General features: G+C 37.0%; 1 protein-coding gene across 1 annotated transcript; it reads right to left on the reverse strand.

Annotated features, from left to right (window-relative positions):
* Positions 1 to 8,751: 8,751 nt before the first annotated feature.
* Positions 8,752 to 11,798, reverse strand: LOC131681867 (pro-resilin-like). Its single transcript, XM_058962937.1, has 2 exons — positions 11,695 to 11,798; positions 8,752 to 11,610 (listed from the first exon to the last, which is right to left on the reverse strand). The coding sequence occupies exons 1-2, from the start codon at positions 11,713 to 11,715 to the stop codon at positions 11,116 to 11,118; spliced, it is 516 nt and encodes a 171-aa protein (XP_058818920.1). The 5' UTR covers positions 11,716 to 11,798; the 3' UTR covers positions 8,752 to 11,115.
* Between the last annotated feature and the right edge of the window lie 6,901 nt (positions 11,799 to 18,699).

Genomic DNA, 18,699 nt, shown 5'->3' on the forward strand with positions numbered 1-18,699 from the left:
CATTTTGTATAATATTGCACTCTAAGTGATATAGCATTTGCTTTTCGTCTTTGAAGAGCTTCGTTGGATGGTTGCACTCCTGTTTGCGGCTGATTATGAATGAACTGATAATAGTTGTGGTAATGAATTATTGAAATGAATTGAGTTGCTCATATAAATAGCATCGAGTAATTTTGATGTTTCGCTATGTTTATTTGTTGACGTATCAATGAAGGTATTGAACATGTGTACTTTCGAAAGGTGAAAAGGCTAATTATTGTTATTATTTACTTTTTTTTCTTCGGTCTCTTTCTGAACTGAGTGCCTATCACCAACATCAGATAGGCGGCTCTACCATCAAAACCCTAGACATGCCACTCCACCGGCGCCGTCGTTGAGATACTAATTCGTTGAATATGAAACTATTAATATTACTTATAAAGTACTTGTTTGCTATCTTCGCGTCTCCGAACCATTCACTATAAAAAAGCACGAAACTTCTGTTAGAATATATAAAAAAAATCTACCTCACCAATAAGTTGTGCATGAAGAGACACTATTTCAAAGAATCGTTCTATTCCTGCAGCTAAAAATGCGAATATCTAAAATGAATGAACCTCGAATCGCCCGCTTAGGTTCGATATAATATCGATTCATTTCAATGGCTGCAATATTTACTATTATTATCTCTAAATGTAGTTAGACTTTGATTGAAAAATGTGGCTTTTTAATAGGCTTTTTCCAGCTGCATGTTATCAAGAACAGTAAGAAATTTAGAACAACATTTTACGAATCAATGAAACTTTTGTGAATCACGTAGTCATCATCTATAAACAGGATGAATTTTATTAGCATATAGCTAAACCTTTTTCCTTCATTGTCGACATTGTAGTGTTGGCGTTTAACCCGCCTTACTCCATCAATCCTCATTATTAACGGAGGCACTCTTCAGTCTCAAACAACGTCTTACAACTATGAAGGTCAGATCATATCATATGGGGAGGGAATAGCGCAGCTGGTAAGTCCGTTACACTGTACGAAACTCATCTGAGATCGAACTACCACAACCGCATAATCATTCAAAAAATAAATCTCAAGGTGGCATAGATGGCTCCTTGATGCTAAGGATCAATTTTTAACCATCATGTTCTACAGCAGTGTATACCTGTTCAATTATAGAGCCCCCTCAGCTCAGTTGTGCCCAGGGGTCCCAAGTGGTCTTAAGACGGCCCTGGCCACAAGTTGCAACATCAGATGATTTTAAGACGTGAAAATTCAATTTTCCCATGACATTTTTTTTACTCACAAAAGGTACTGTATGTATCCAAAGCTCATGGCCGCCTGGGACATTAACAATGATAGCAAAATGCATTGTAGGGTAAGAGGGTATAATACGCCCCACCGCACAGTGATGCCGAGGCTGAAAAAAGTAAAAAAAAAATACGTTTTTCTCGTTCTAAAGCTATTTTTATTATTATGTAGGATATGAATAGTTATTTGCCTAAACTTCAGAAGGTTTGGATGAATGGTTTGCCCACTACAGTCTTTCAAAGTTCAGTGTGCTCATTGTTCGATTTTTTCTTCCCTAGTAAATGGGGAAACTAAAACTAACTTTTCCTCGATTTTCAAATAGGAGCACACACTTTCTCGCACATCAGACTAGGCCTATTTTCAAGATTTTTTCAACAGCTTTTCGAAAATGCGTAAGTCAAAATTGCGCAAACCGTATCTTTTAGTATTACAGGTATACATCGATTCAATGTACTTTTTTCGATCTAGAAGAGTTTGTTTACTCGAATCGTAAATAAAACCGAAACACGAAGAAAAATGTTTTCATAAAATATATGTTTATAGACCTCAGGGTACATGTATGAGAAACGAAATCGATTCAATTCACCTAACAGTACGATGATACCTTTCTTCTATCAATTAATATGTTGTCCACATAATCAACCAGTCTCGTGTAAGATCTTGGAAATTTCACGTCATTCGACTGCTAAATGAATATGAGTACATAATAATTTCTCGGCTAGATGGTCTCGCATTAATTTGCGTAAACTATTTTTATTGCACTTCACACACGTACAGGGATACATCGATTTCGTGCATTTTTAGACCCAGAGGAGTTTGAATATGTACTCGAATCGCAAATTAAAACAAAACCAGAAAGAATAATGTTTTCATAAAATATTTCTAGTTGTTTATGCACTATAGAATATACGTATGAGAGACGAAACCGATATAATACACCCAACAGTTCGATGAAATCTTTCTTCTATTACTGCATATGTTGTTCCCAAGATCAACCGATTTCAAATAATATCTTGGATATATCACTCCACTTGAATGGTATTTGGATATCAGTGGAAAAATAATTTCGTTGCTACTTGATTCCATATTCATCTTATTAATAAAGGGTTTCACGCTATTTTATTGATTACTCGGCCTACAATGAATAGATTGTAATTACATTTGTATTAAATGAGTTTTCTAGTTCGTAGGGCCAACAAAGAACATTTTTAGGAAAATTTATTCCTAGAAAGACACAAAACTTTCGATATTGAATGGTAAATGTATTGGCAAATGTATTAACTTAGATTAAATCTGATTCACATATGAGTTTTAAATAGAAATGTAGAGAACGTAGTGAAAGCGAAAGCAATGGAAACGATCATTTAACTAAAACTAAATTACAAGTATACAATGTGGATTAGATAACTATAAATGAAAGATTTTAATCTAAATTAATTTTTGAAAAAAAACGCCATGAACAAGGTGATGGAACATTTCATATCCTTTTTATCTTTGCGATTTTTAGATTAAAAATTGCTTTTTCTCTCTATTTTTTATTTTAAAATCAAATAAACTTAAAAAATCTATAATTTGGCATCATTCTAAATAGAGTTAGATAATTTCCAAAACTACAGGAATTTGATTTTTATATAGGAAATGTAAAATGTTAATAAATCAAACAATTCGAAATTGGAGTGTTAACAAAAGAGAAAATGAATATTTCATGGGAATATATTTTATTTAAATAGAATTATTGATTCTCCAGAGGCAGTTTGAAAAAATACGTTATACTTCCAAATCAAAATGTACTGAACCAATTGTTTAATGTTTTTTTACACTTCTTTCTGGATTTCTTTAGGCACCCACGAGAACTTTTCTTTAAATTATAGTTTTACTTTTCTAATAACAAATTAACCGATTTTCTAGCGAAAATCGGTTTTTAACTTCCGTGCGCTGAAAGTTAAAAATTGAAATAAGTCGAACAAAAAGAGAAAAAGCTGCGTAGTTACTTGGAATGTTACGTGAAGAAAAATTGCACAACATTCCAAAACTATTGATCTAATAGATTTTGATGTACACCTCCAAACAACCTTATTTTCAAAATGTCGCCGAAATTTCACTGTCACTCGCTCAATCTTTATTATTTTGCAATGAAAATTAAGGAAAATATTTTTCAAAGGTACTGGAATACTAACACTCTTAAAATCTCTCTCAAAAATTTACAAGCTTTTCTTTTTCACGAATTTACCCTACCGCGATCCCCCACCCCTCCCTACCACGATATCTTCAGGCATTAGGATTATTTAAAGCTCAAATTTGAAAACAGCGACCCAAAATTAGTATAGAAACGAAAGTTCGAAAACATTTAACACATGTTTTTAATTTTTTCCGACTTTTATATGAAGTGGAATCACTGTGCACCGGGGCAATACGCACCACTTCTATTCCTAGAAGCACAGAATTATTTGAAACGTAAAAATGACTGATAACGGTATAATTTCATAAAAACCACGCACTAAGTTAGTTTAACATTTTAAAATTTCCACAAAATAACAATATACGTAAAAGTTTCAAAAGAGGCATTTCGATGTAAGTTCCCACTATTTTTTTCTATAAACATTTGAACCAATTTCAAAGGGTCGGATTTGGTAGAACTATTTTAAGTAACTTAACAGAATATATAAATTCCTATATAAGTTTTTGAAATGGTTTGAAACTATGTGTGCGTGTTATTCATGTTTTCACAACAGCTCATCACCGGACAAAATGCCCCACTAAGCTCCGAATGGTATGCCCCATTATAAGCACAGCCGAAAAGTAACTATTGAGCCATTTATGAGCTTTAATACTTATTTACTTTAGGTAAAATAAGGTTTCATACAATGTATGACCTTTTTTAGAATGATAAAAATTTCAATAATTCGATTAGGGCATATAACCTTACTGTTATAGGGTATACCCACCGATTGCTGTGGGGAACACTATCCGTTTGTTGTGAGGCATATTACGCTGTTATGCTTGGTGAGCGAAGAAATTGAGAAGCATCTTTGAAAAATGTGTAATAATATTTTTATTTGCATGCTTTTAACAGAAAAAAATAAGTAGGAACTGTTTTCTAATTAATATAGCAATAAATTAGACTAGTTGTTGCGAAGATCATAGTGCCCAACGTAGAAATAAAGCTATTTTTGCTTAAGGGGGGCGTATTAGACCCGTTCATCATTAAATACATGCGGGACATTTTATGAGTTAAAAAGCACGTCACGGGAAAAACAAATTTTCATGTCGGTATATTAACCGATTTTCATTCTTCTGGCATCTTAACACATCTATGAATTTGGAGTTATTCATGGGTGATAAAATTTTTAGGATCTGTGCGAAAGCAGTGGAGATATATAGCAATTTAAATTGGCGTTCCAACTAATTAAAAGGATTAAGAGTAGTACAGTAGTTTTTTTGGCAGTAAAAAGGCAAAGTCCAATTCATAAAAAATAAGACATTGTAAGTCCATCTTCAAATGGTGCCTGTTGCGTTGAAAGCAAAGATTGAAAAGTAAATTGATTATCCACGTTTCATTCAACATAGTATTCGCTTTGTTATTTTCAATAAAAAATGGAGTAACGCGAATAACTTTTAAAAAGGACATAATTACATGAATTAATTGTTTTTGTTGGAGCAAAATTTCAAATATTTCGAAAACTATCGCATTTTGGAAGATATTTGTTAAATGCATTTTGATTTAAAATGATAATTAGAATTATATTCTGTAATAAAATTACAGTTTGGAATGTCAATTAGTATGAAATTTAAAAACATGTATAAAGTTATTGTTAGAAAAACTTTTTTGCTGATAATTACTCCATCATAAAATCACATTCAAAATTTTTCTTTTCTCTTTAGGTTTTTGATGACAAAATATAAAAAATTAGAAAGAATGGTTTTTTTTTTGCAATTTGAATGTTTACCATAAATTTTTGTTTTTGTGAAAAATGACACATTTTTTTCAGTGTATATTTTTTTCGTGCATAAGTATTCATTCTCTGTTTAGTCTTCCATGCCGGTTATACCTGTAATGTGTCATCGGAATCTAAGATGGTCGGTCACGATTTTAGAGATTTTCGGACGGATTCTCGTGGAATTCCTCATAAGCTTTCAAGCATATTACAAATTTTTCGGATCAGTTTCATTGATTGACCACATAGTCGCTTGTTCAATATTATGAGAAATACCGCTGTAATCGGCATCGGGATCCTGATCCGGAACATCAAAGAGCGGTCGTGTCATGTACAACATTTATGTGTACGTTCTTATTTTTGTTTTGTTCGTATTTATTATTAGTATTCTGTCAATAAACCTGTGACGGTTCCGCATACATCGGTATACGAAGCATGACCCCATTCGGCAACGATCCTCACTGCCCAATCTGGTCAAAAACGGTAATATATACCAGAAACTGAAAATTGACACTCTAAAAATAGTTTGGGTATAAGTTTACATATATTTGACTGAAAATGTGTCTTAAAACTTAGTTCGAAGTCCGGGTAAATATGACCCGCTAACACCTTATTTGTTACAAAAAGTTAACACCTAAAGAAGGTCTTCCAAACCGTGAAATTTTTATGGGCAATAGAACACAATACCTCACATAATTTCCTAACAAATTCCCGTTTGCATAGTACCAGGCGTTTGGGTCTCATCCCAAAAGACGGTTTGGGTTCATTATTCCTCATCAGCTAACGCGCTCACTACCGAGACATCCGTCGGTACCACCCAGTTGTTCAGTCGTTCACACAAAACGTTTGACGTTGACGTTTGTCTAAATAGCGCCAACTGATTTAGACTTATATAACTAGCATTAAAACGGTGTTACTTATTGACAAGGAGAATCCAAAACACCAAAAAAACAATCTTTTATGTTAGGTATTGTGTCCTTACGCACAAAAAAATTGGCCTTGCCCAAAAAAATTCGCATTTTTTTCATTTATACTGTAAATAGGAACATTTCTGCAAAATAACCACTATGTAGATGTTCAAGAAGCAGTACACTGATACTTTATTCTGAGAAAAGTTATAGATAATATAGCTTCAGCTAAAACTTATTAGAAAACAGCGTGACAGTCTAACAGGACCAAAATGGACTCATTACCCTATGAAAGTGTTTTTATGTATGGTTTGATGCCATGAGCTGGAACCAAGCTTAGCTCATAGTTTTTTGATTCTTCTCAACGAACCGAATCAAAACAGAATGAAGAAAAAACGGCATAGAGAGTGTAAATACGATATCATTGACATCGTACCAATGTATTTGTGGATTTTGTGAAACAGTTTACCCTATCAGACTGCACTGTTATGGTATCAATATCTGCATCTGCAAGGAAGCCGTTGCAATGGGAAAGGCATCGTTTATTTGTTCGAGTTTCAGACAGGAGCTAAGCGAACGAAGCGTTCGCAGACAAAACTCAAAGCTCAGTCATCTAAATCGTCGAATTGGAGCGACTTGCTTATCAAGTTTTGACACCAGTACCTGATCGCACCGATCCGGGAAAACCTTCAACAGAGTCTTATCCTCCCGACCAAGTCGAGCATCCCATTCCAAGTGACATGCGACACCAATAAAGAGTCGGTCTATTACCAAAACGTTCGCAGGATACGAACGAAAACAAATGCACAAACGGGTGTTCAATAAAAAATGAGAATTTTTCAGTCATGTAGAGAAAAAAAAATTTCAACGAATTCAGTATTTTTTATTAAAAACATAATGTTTATTCTTGAAGAAAAATGACAATGAATATTGGAGAAGGGGCCCTGGTCAGCCGTATGACGCAACTTAGTCGCCATGCCCTCACAAGAGTGCTGGACAATTATACTATTTCGGATACTGGTGGTCAACTCCTTGTACACTAAAGCACTGAGGGAGCCAAAAAAAAATCTCAATGGGACGGCACTGGGGCAAGTTGGTCGGGTTCCTTTCTTTCGGCACGTACGGTATCTTTTTCTGCTCAAGGATACTCCAGCGGCTTCTTGGCGTAATGCGAAGACGCCTTGTCCGGCTAGAAGACGTACTTGCCATCCGCATGATGCTCCTTCGAGAACGGCAGAAGATTTTTCTCAAGACACTCCTCCTGGTACACTTTTTGATTGATGGCCAGACCGCTCAGCTTGAAACACGGCTTTGAATCCCTCTGTCCGATATGGCGATGTACAGTAAAACTTTTTTTTTGCAAATTTTTGCTTAAACTTATATTTTACTTCGGGGTGTGTGGCCGACTTGTCGCTGTAATAGTATTTGTCATTTCCTGGAATGTGGGCCTTCGAGAGCGGAAAGCAACTTTCGTCGTCCAGCACGAACGACGTCCCGCGGTAGTTATTCGTCATCCACCGGCACTGCGATTTCACGATCGCTTTCTGCTCGTCCGTGTACTCGAGGGGCCGAGACTTCTTCCGACATATGATGTCCTCCATCTTGAGGGTTCGGTGAATCAAGGTATGGGAGCAGTGATATTTTCGGCCGGCGTCACGCAAACTCGTTCCGTCCTTGTTGTCGAGCAGCTTTTTCAACGCATCCTTCTTCTTCTTCGTCATTATCTTTGCCGAACGGCCGCTATCGGCCTTCCGCTCCACGCTCAGGGATGCCAGAATCCGGTAAACTGTACTCACGGGCACGTTTTCGTCTCGAAAGTGGTCAACCTTAAACTTTTTTTCCACGATGATCATGCGTTTCGTATAACCGTAAAACACGCTCGCGGAGTGCTTGCTGTTTCAACACCATCTTCGATGGAACTGACATCAGCCGAGCGAAAAGAAACATGCCACCCATTTCTAGTGAGTCCAGAGAGCAATTCTCTTAGAGAGATGTCTCCTAAGTGCAATAATATAACCAGGGACAATGCTTAGGTTTAGTCGGTAGACATAACTACTACAAACCACCGCAGTAAGAATCCGACACTACCACGAGCTAGCAAGCAGCCGTGTCTGTTGAAGATTCCTTCTCCGTAACAGTCATTGACTCAATTTGTTGAGCTCAGTCGATTGGTAGACAAGGTTCGGCCCTCCAGGCCTTGAAAAAAACCTCAAAGTTGGAGGGTTTCTGGATTGTTAATTTATATGAAACGCAAAAATAAATCAAAACCTTATTTTGAGGATTTTCTGTGGACCTGACATCGTTGTAGCCCTGCCAATATTCTGTAGGTGAGAGTGAGGACACTTGATCCTTGGGGATATTTGATTCCCCTTCCATATCGCATAATCTAAACACAAAAAGTTATCACAATATAAAAAGAAAATGACATATTTGGTAGTTTATGATGTTCAAAAACAAATCAAATGAATTACATTTGTTCCGGAAAAGTTGTATCATATTTTTGAAAATATGGGTTAAAAATCATTTCGAAGATCTTACGATTTTTTGAACGATTATATGAGTTCGTCGAACTAATTATTTATGAATATATTCAACTACAATTACTTTATTAGGGTTTTTATCTAGAAAAGCACGTTTTTCGAATAAATAGTTACACAACTTCTACAAAAAAACTAAATTTCGTTCACCTCATACAACAGGTACCTTTGATCCCTGTAACACTGGGTACTCTTGATCCCTATCATTAACTCTCACACACAAGTCCGAAATGTATAGGAATAGAAGTAATCTCTTACATAAAGTACCTGACAGTATAAATGGAACTAAAATCTTTGTTTCGCAAACAAATTTTGATATACATTATTGAATGTTGGAAAAGGCAGCAAAACAGTACTGATTTACTGCAAATATCAGACTTCACTTTCTACTGGTTTTAAAGCTTGTCGTGCATCTAAAAAGGTAATCTTATTGGTTATTTTGTCAGGCTAGGTGGTTAGCTTAACTTTCGTTTCTATTAGTCATAGTGTGCTCTGTTTGTTTAGCCCTAGTAGGCAGCGGATCAAATTACCACACGTTTTTACAAAAACTTAATTTTGACATGATTTTCAAAATTGTTCATATTACTGACAGGACATGGTATTTGGATTTACATATTATTCACAGCTCTTACAATTAGAAATTGACTGTAAAATGACGATATTTGCAATCAAAATTTTTATTTCATTAAAAAGTTATGTGAAAAAAACAAAAGTGGGATCAAGTGTACCCATTCTCCCCTACGGATCTATGGAATGCCCAAGTAGCAATTTAAGTTTAATAGCACGCTACAAGTGCAATCTAAGTTTTATGAGTGGCTATAAAATTACCATAAAACCTTAATTGTTACTAGGGTTGGTCTTTGCAGCTAATTTTAAAACGCTTCATGTATTTGGAAAATATTACTAACATATATCAGTGAAATTATAAAACAATTTCTAAGGCACTCTCAAAGTTCGCTTAACATAGACAATTCCCTGTAATGTGAGATTAAACTTGTTGTTTATTGTCATATTTATTCGGATGACCTTTTATTGCCCCCTCCCCCTGCTCAAGACTTTAAAAAAATACCGTTGCATTTATAGGTACAATTAACACAATCCCTAAATGATCTGAAAAACGATATTTGATGCATGTACTTTTGTTTGTTTGCGACAAATCTTCGATAAATTCCGGGAATAAAACTTGTGGATTTCCAGGCAGCGTACGAATCAGTGTAACAAAAGGAACCTGTGGCACATGAAGGGCGCAAAACCTATATCTGAATTAGTTATGGATATGCGTTTCGGCTTCGTCTCATCAGAATCTGGCATTTATACAAAATGGAACTGCGATTTCTTACGAGTTGCTTCGTAAAGCTTACTTACGCGTTTATTAAGTGTTTTTACAGTACCCGGGAAATTTAAAGTACTCGGCAATCAGGGCAAACAGGGAAAACGTTTCACGTATCATCGTATAGGCCACTACATACACAGTTTTATAACGATCCGTAGATCCACTTCAGTTTACATGTTTTGTTTGCGAATTTTGCAACTTAATAAGTGAAATGCTTCATAAAATTACAAGAAAAAAATTATGAATTTATGAAGAAAAAAATTATGAATTTGTTCTCGTTCCATTTTATTCCTTCGCACATCCAATGACCAAAAACTATAATTTGCAAGCCAAGTTTCAAAAAAGTGGATTACACACCTGCAAAATTCTTTCAACACTTTAGTTTCATCAAAAGCACATGTCTACACAACTACAAACGCCAGTTCTACCAATATTATTTGGAGCGGATTTTTTTTTAATTGCGCCTAAAAAACTGATAAATTACTGATAGCTGAATTCATTGCAATATACGAACTCAAAAGATCGTCGAAACCTCTTTCAGCCCACATTTGATATGAATTGTTTCCGCTACTAGAAACACAAAACATTTAATTTCAACTAGTTCCAGCTGATGTAACGAGACAAAATTCAGTAAACTCAAACAGACTAAAGACGCAATTCAATTCAACGGAATACGAATGAGGGTGAGCGCGAAAAGTGCAAAACAGCGATTCACTTTGAAATAGTAAAAGTGTGTCATTTTTTTCGGTTACCATTGAAATTGAAAGATAAGCCAAACAAAGAATCTCATCTATTAAATTTTCAGCTAGGGTGTGGAATATTGGAGCGCTCGAATCGAAGTCTTGTTTCGCTTTAACAGGATCCTGTATTGCACCATTTTCACACCAGGTTTGTACTATATCTCAAGACCGTTTACTGATTGATGTCCGATCGATTATATACCAAATAATTTCCGAAATTGCTTATTAATCTTTTTGAATATGGAAAATCACGCAGCGCAATTTTTTCAGCTATGTTAATGGCTGAAAAAATAAAACGCCAAAACAAAATTTACGGTGACAAATTTATTTTTTTCCTGAATTAACAATACCTAACATAAATAACTTAATAACTTATTTCCTACCTAGCGGTGCACCGTAGGAATCACTCGGAGCACCGTAGGATCCACTCGGAGCAGATCCACCGAAAGAACCACCACCAGGTGCGGCCTGCTCGGGACCACCCTGCCAGAATTCGGCGACTTGCATGCTCTGCCGGGGATTCTCCAACTCAATAGCAGTGACACGACCCTGAGAGCTGCTACCGGCTGGTGGACCATACGATCCATAAGGAGCTCCGTTGCCATTTCCGTTACTTTGGCCGCTCGAGGATTCACTTTCATGCTGCAGCAACAGCATTTTCACCATTTCAAGCAACTGAGCATCTACAGACTGTCCCTCGGAGGTCTGCTGTCCACTTGGCACCTGTTGATAACCTCCTGCTCCACCTCCACCTCCGCCACCACCTCCACCACCACTCCCGCCACCATTACCATTCCGGCGATCTGGATATCCTCCCGATGCCGGAGGTTCCGCTAGTGACACTGCTATGAGCGCCAGCACCACACACTACACAAAATCGAAATAAAACCAAACAGATTCATTAGTTGAAACACTTTCAGTCCTTTTAACCAGTCACTTTTCAGAACTCACCACAACACTAAGCCTAAGCATTGTTTTATTGCTGCGTTGGCTCTAGCACTGTTCTGCAACTGTTGCGCTTACCAAAGAACACTACCGAATGCACAAGCCTAGCACTTGACCAACGAACTTTATATCAAAGCCGAGAAAATTGTTTCTCTAAGCCGTTGCGGCACGTTTTGGATTCGTGGAGATGCCGTCGCTTCTTCACGTTGTCGACGTCGGCGGTTGGCGGTAAGAACTTACGAGTTTTAATTATCCAATTTGATTGTCGGCTGTACGATGGAATCCGTCCGCCGACCTGCAGCATGTTATTTCAGTCTTCGGACCCCGCGGTCAGACGCAAATTGAACTATAATTCCTTCAAATTTTTCTATCCGTTCGCGAATCAACATTGAGATTTGTTGTTTCTTACTTGAACTTTTTTTTCGTTGATCGTTACATCTTTTCAGCGCGGTCTCTTTCTGCTTCATTTGAAGGAGGAAAACGTACCACGTCCGGCAAATTAGCACTATTTCTAAACGAGGACAATGCTATCACAAATGTTTTTTAATAGCATGATTGTTTTCAAGAAGCACCGCAGCGCAGCACTGCATTCACCAACCAACTCCCCTGGTCCAGCCGCTGTCGTTTCAATCGATCGGTTCCGGCTAGGACAGGGGTGCCCCAACAAACAGCACGCGTAACGATGCAGACATCAGATGGGGAAGATCATCATCATGTGGATAATGCGAGGATCGGTTGAAACGTTTCCATTTTTGGACAATGTTTCGATAGGCACGTTACTTTATATGGATGGGTAATGGAGTTGCATTAATTGATGTGTATTGATTCAGGGTGCAGTTTGGGGGTGCACGTAAGCCAGTTGAGAACTATTTCAGAATGATGCTTATCGCAATCGATTCAAGAATCGGAATGCATGCTTTAATGGAAATATAACGCATCAATATACGTAAATATAATGCCGTAATAAATAAATCATATTGGAAGATAGTATGAATAATCCTTTACTGACATAAGAATGATTCCGCCAATTATTAAATTGGAAAAATATAGGAATACGGAACCCCATTTCAAAATTACAACACAAAAAGCGCGTGAGATTTTGAACATTGATAATTCCCATTGTACTTAACGAAATTGCAATTCCTTACACTATTTATTATAAAATAAAATAATAATGATTTTAACATTAGATGTAACAAGCGCGGATGTTCCAGGGAACCGCAAAATGTTGTGGATGTCGCCGGACCCAAGTATCAGCACACTGATAAAAAACAAATAATTCATTTTCTTTTTGGTTTTTTGGAAATAGTGAGTTAAACGAAATCATTTATGCGAAAAAATCACTCCAGAGGCAAAATTCGAATCTGTAACCTTTGACCATGCGGGCTAATGCATTAAACCTTATGCTATCCCTATAATGACGTCTAAGGAAGAACACATGATTATCGCATTGGTGACAGTGATCGTACCACTTACCTCTAAAGCGAGATCACACACACTCTTTTTTCCATAATGGCAAAATGATCCGGTTAAAATGGGACGGAAAAATTGTGTTGCTTGAGGAAAAGCTTGATGATGGTCCCGGTTACGATGTAAATGTCGCTATTCAAGCCACAGGAACAGATAGCTTGCCACACGAGATATTTCTTTGTGAACTTCGAAGTTTTAATGTTTGTGAAAACCTCTGCCCCTTTCCTCTTCCAGACGACGTATAATATCCCTGTCCACGAAGCTGTTTAAAGCTTCCCTTGAAGTAGGTTACGTCATCCTGTGCTAAGCAATCAAACTTCGACAGCATTTTCATGTACAGCTTTCGCGATCGTTCTCTGGACGACTTGTTTGACTTATCCCTCACGATTTGGAGCCACCACCTTCTTGTAAGTCTCCCAGTTTTCGATTTCCTCCCGATCCAATCTTTATGGCTGTCGACAAACATATTCCCAACACTTTTATTTACACGAAATTATTGCGACACATTCAACAGGGCATAACTTTTCTACCATTGGGTAAAAATCAACCAAATTTTGCACACTTTGTTATTGATGTGTATTGTTTACATGCTGTTAAACTCGAAGTCGTGTTTTTCGATTCAACGAAAATGGAGGTGAACCAACGCGAGTCGAGAGAACAAATTCTTTCCAAACACCTGGAATTTCCTGACCTGTCGCACCGGCAGTTGGGAAAAATGTTGAACATTCACCATTCAACCGTCTCCAAATTGTTGAAACGGTTCCAGGAGCGGTTGACGTTGTACCACGGCAAAGAAGCTGGAAGAAAACCGGGACCGGAGAACAAAAAGACGGAGGGAAAGGTGAAGCGGATGATTAAAGCAAATCCCAACGTCTCAAGCCGTGATTTGGCTAAAAAGATCGGCATGTCGCAGAGCTACGTCCAGAATGCAAAGAAGAGAGCTGGACTACATACATACAAGGTACAGAGCTTCCCAAACCGCGATAAGCGGCAACAATCGACGGCTAAAACTCGAGCACGGAAGCTCTACGAGAAGATGCTGAAAAAATATGGCTGCTGTGTGATGGACGACGAAACGTATATAAAAGCCGATTTTAAGCAAATTCCGGGGTTGGAGTTTTTCACCGGCAAGAGCAAGTTCTATGTGGACGACAAATTTAAGAAGAAGAAAATGTCGAAGTTCGCCTCCAAATATCTCATTTGGCAGGCCATCTGCTCTTGCGGACTGAGTAGTGAGCCTTTCGTGACAAAGGGCACAGTAAATGGCGAGATCTACAAATCTGAGTGCCTCGAGAAGCACCTTTTGCCGTTCTTGCAGCAGCACGACGAAGCTCTGCTATTTTGGCCAGATTTGGCATCATACACTATTCTAAAAGTGTCCTTGGAGTGGTATGAGGCCAATTCTGTCAATTTTGTTCCAAAGGACATGAATCCATCAAACTGTCCGGAGCTGCGCCCGGTGGAGCAGTACTGGACAATGATGAAGCGGGAACTTCGGAAGAGCAAGAAGACAGTCAAAGACGAGAAGGACATGTTAAGAAAATGGAAAAAAAACTGAGAAACTGGTACCGGATGACACTGTAAAGACTTTGATGGAGGGCATCAAGCGAAAATGCGTTCAATTTTTCAAGACTCCATCGATTAACTTTTCTGTTGATTTTTGAAGTAAATATATGTATAAAACTACCGTACAACTTTGGTTTGATTTTAAACATTATAAGAAAATTGGCATGACATTTTCGGTTTGTTGATTTGAAGCGGGCCGATCGGTCAAAGCTGCAAAGTGTATCCGAGGAATACCTTTAAAATGTTTTAGCAGGTTCTTGGCCATGTACATTGACCGGTTTTCACGAACAGGGTACTCCGCTTTCCACATGAACAACTTGCCTGCCAAATCATGTGTTTTTTGGCAAACTTCGACATCTTCGTCGAATTCATGACGGACAGTGAAGAAACGAAGCCCACAAAGCTGATAAAAACCTGTTTTCATATAAATCTCGCCGCCCATGATGAGACAATGCGATTTCGTCAACAGCCTTATGCGCATTGACGCCTGCCTTTACGACTTTGTACGTGTGCATGTGCACAATGTTTTAATACATCGTTTTCGTGCTCAAAATTAATAGCGTTTAAACCGTCCAAATAGTACTTAATAATACTAATACTACCCAGCGTGACAAACACGTTGATATATATTTTAATTTTTTGAGCGGAAGGATGGCGAGGATTGCCTGAAAAAGATTATATTCTAGGGGTGGACATTTGAATTCACTATCTGTGAGGTTTGAAAAATCCCACTAATCGTGCGCAGCGACAGTTCTTTATTCAAAGCTGTACTGTGGCATAAAGTAATGCGTTAGCGCCGGAGCCACTAAGGACGCTAGCTTCAAATCTCAGTAAAAAGGGTGGGATTTTTTTTAACTGGTTTAAATCTTTGATGCATTCGTTTACTTTTTCGATCTGTTTCCCCGTTAGCATTGCCTTTGTAAAATCGGAAATCTCTCTGGGTTTATTAATTTGGAACAGCAGCACTTTTCGTGCCAATTAGGAACTACGGAAACGAGACGTTTCACTGATTGACCCATATTTCACCATTATAATAAAAAAAAGCTAAATTGAATTCAACGAAGGTCCTGATAGTTCAGATTCAGTCAAGCTTAGCTGAACATTTTATTTTGTATATTTTATACTAACCGAAATTATTTGAAATTATTCGACTCTTTAAGGGGGGTAAAGGTTTCAGCGTGAAAAAAAACACCTTTCTTTGCGAATTTTGTTAAGAATTTAGCGTAAAGCAAATTTATCAAAACTTTTTATATTATAGTGTATTATTTCAATAACTTTCTGTAATTGTTCTATGTAAAAATTTCAACAAACGACTCAATGACGAAGCTTTTTGTACAACGTCTCTGAAAAAAAACATGATTTGCGGTGATACCTGCCATTCAAAAACTGCTTAACCGATTTCTTAAAAACTTTGCATACACATGCTAAACATACCTAACCACAACATTGAGTTTTTAAGATGATTTTTTATTTAAGGGAGTGTTTACTCACAAAAAGGCGAATTTTTTCGTGAAAAATAGTAATTTTTATTTAAAATGAGAAAAAAACCCTTAATTGAAAATTTATCTCAAACACTCAACATAGGGGTTAGGTATTTTTAACATAGAATGTGTATGCAAAGTTTGAAAGAAATCGGTTAAGTAGTTTTGGAATGGCAGGTAACACTGACTGATTGTTCGGCAAAATTATATCAGCCTTACCGAGCGTCGTCAAAAACTTACAAAACAGATACTACAAATCATCTGTCAAGTCGCCAGTTTCAGATAAAACTGCTGACTGACCAGTATTTTTGACGTTTGGATAAAACGGATTGCGGAGAGTTCGTTTACTGAATTGATTACCGAACGGTGTGCTGTTCAAAACCCCAGTAAAATTTTACTGTACCCAGTAATTCAAATTACGTGTGTACTATAACGTACAAAAGTTTTGATCAATTCGCTTCACGCAAAGTTCTAAAAAAAAATCGCGAAGAAGTGTTTTTTTATCACGCTTAAACCCTTACCCCCCCCCCCCCCTCCTTAAATAAAGAAAATTATCCAACACTTGCACCCAGTCCTCTTTGAACGTGCAAGTGTGTCTGTTTATTATTACGTATTGGACTTAAAGCGACTTCTTTTATTGAAAGATGTAATAAAATCTATGCCATTGAATTGATGTCGACGGTGAAAGACCCGAGCGTGTTGATTTCCAAGAAGGAACTATATGCTGTATAATGCGGCTATTTTGGCATTATTGGGGAAAGTGCGCACTATTCTTTGAACAACTTTTGAATATAGCTTCATTTCAAACAACTTTTAAACACAGCTTCACTACCCATGATCGCATAGTTGTCTCGTTTTCTATGGAATTTCGAAGATATGCGATCGTAGACAGTATATTATCTACAACATTTCTCAGAATAAAGTATCAGTGTACTGTTTCTTGGACACCCATATAAAGCATATTTAAAAGAAATGCCCCTATTTTCAGCATAAACAAAAATAAATGTTCTATTCTGTGCATCTATCTCACCTCAGCGATTGAATTATCGCCTACTGGGCGTGCCAAATATCACCTCATCGAAAAACAATGCGGTTGAAACGCAATGCATTATATTCCATTTGCGTCGATTCTAACTAGGTATCCAGATCATGGACTGCAACGCATGATTTGTAAAACGAATCTTTATACTTTTTTTCAGCAGATCCAAACAAATGAAAACATCACGCGCATGAAAAAATCTCATCGGGTGTTAAAAGAAAAGCGCCAGTATGGCACTAGCAGGAACTATGCATGCGAAGGCTAACAACTGGCAATGACTAGTTTCACATCAAACATTGCATTGTCCTGTGCCAAATTTTATGTGCAGATTAAAATAAAATCTCTGACTTGAGCAATCATTTGAATTACTTGAAATAATTGATTATTTATACATGAAATAACATTATTTTCAAGTTTATGATTTAGTTTTGCCACATTTTTTTTGATTGTGGTAGTGTAACCGTAAAAACAAAGCGATGTGTACCGCCGCATTTCTGAATCACGTATTATAACTCTAGATCTATCTTAGCGTTTTACAAGTGCGTTCATAGTGAATCATAAATTAATCCTGTTAGGACATGTCTTCCGTTTAATTCTACTATACTACTATACTTAACAGGATTATTTGTGACATTCCACTAAGTCACTCAAAAAGTTTTGAATTTTGTAAAAAATTGTAACCATAAATGGATTCTCCAGCTAAAATAAAGGTTTATATAAGTGCAATGTTTAATATAGTTGTAATGGAATAACGAGATATGAGGCAGTAATAGGCGGCTTATAAAACATAGTTTCACTAAGCGCGTTGCGTCCTATTATGTGCCTATTATGGTTTCGAACCAATCATATGGGATAATGGTAGTATCTACTTGCCTAAAACAGGTGTGCAAAAATATACTCAAATTGTATTCTTTATTTGTTGTGTACATTTTTAGTTACAACAATGCTCTAAATCCAACTTTTCATTAAAATAGAAAAAAAAATCTGTTAATTCGCCACATTCACGTAGTGAACCACGCTGAAACACTCGAAACAAAAAATATTTCATATTTAATTAGCTTAACCCTTTCATGCCCAACTTTTTTCTAGTGCATGTAGAATTTCAAAACTATTTTTCCTTGAAAAATGGTGGGGTCAAGAAACAAACGTGGAAAACGTAGTCGAAGACAGTCTTAATTGATAGGTTTTATCAGTTTTCAATAATATTGCAAAATAACGAAGATATATGCTAATTTCATTTTCCGTCATCAATGTAAACTGTCCCTGGCAGCACTGCTCCAGCGGCATTCAATCAGACTAATTGAGTTCTACAAGATGACGACACGAATGAACTCATAATGAATGAAGTTCATGTTTGACAATTCTCGGTTGTTTGTTTACTTTGTCAGATGCGTGAGTGCGAGCGCAACGGTTGCTCATCTGTTACATTCGAACTCACGTAACTTCCATGTAAAC

The sequence above is a fragment of the Topomyia yanbarensis genome, chromosome 2, assembly GCF_030247195.1.
Source record: "Topomyia yanbarensis strain Yona2022 chromosome 2, ASM3024719v1, whole genome shotgun sequence".
In the NCBI taxonomy this organism is placed as follows: Eukaryota; Metazoa; Arthropoda; class Insecta; order Diptera; family Culicidae; genus Topomyia; species Topomyia yanbarensis.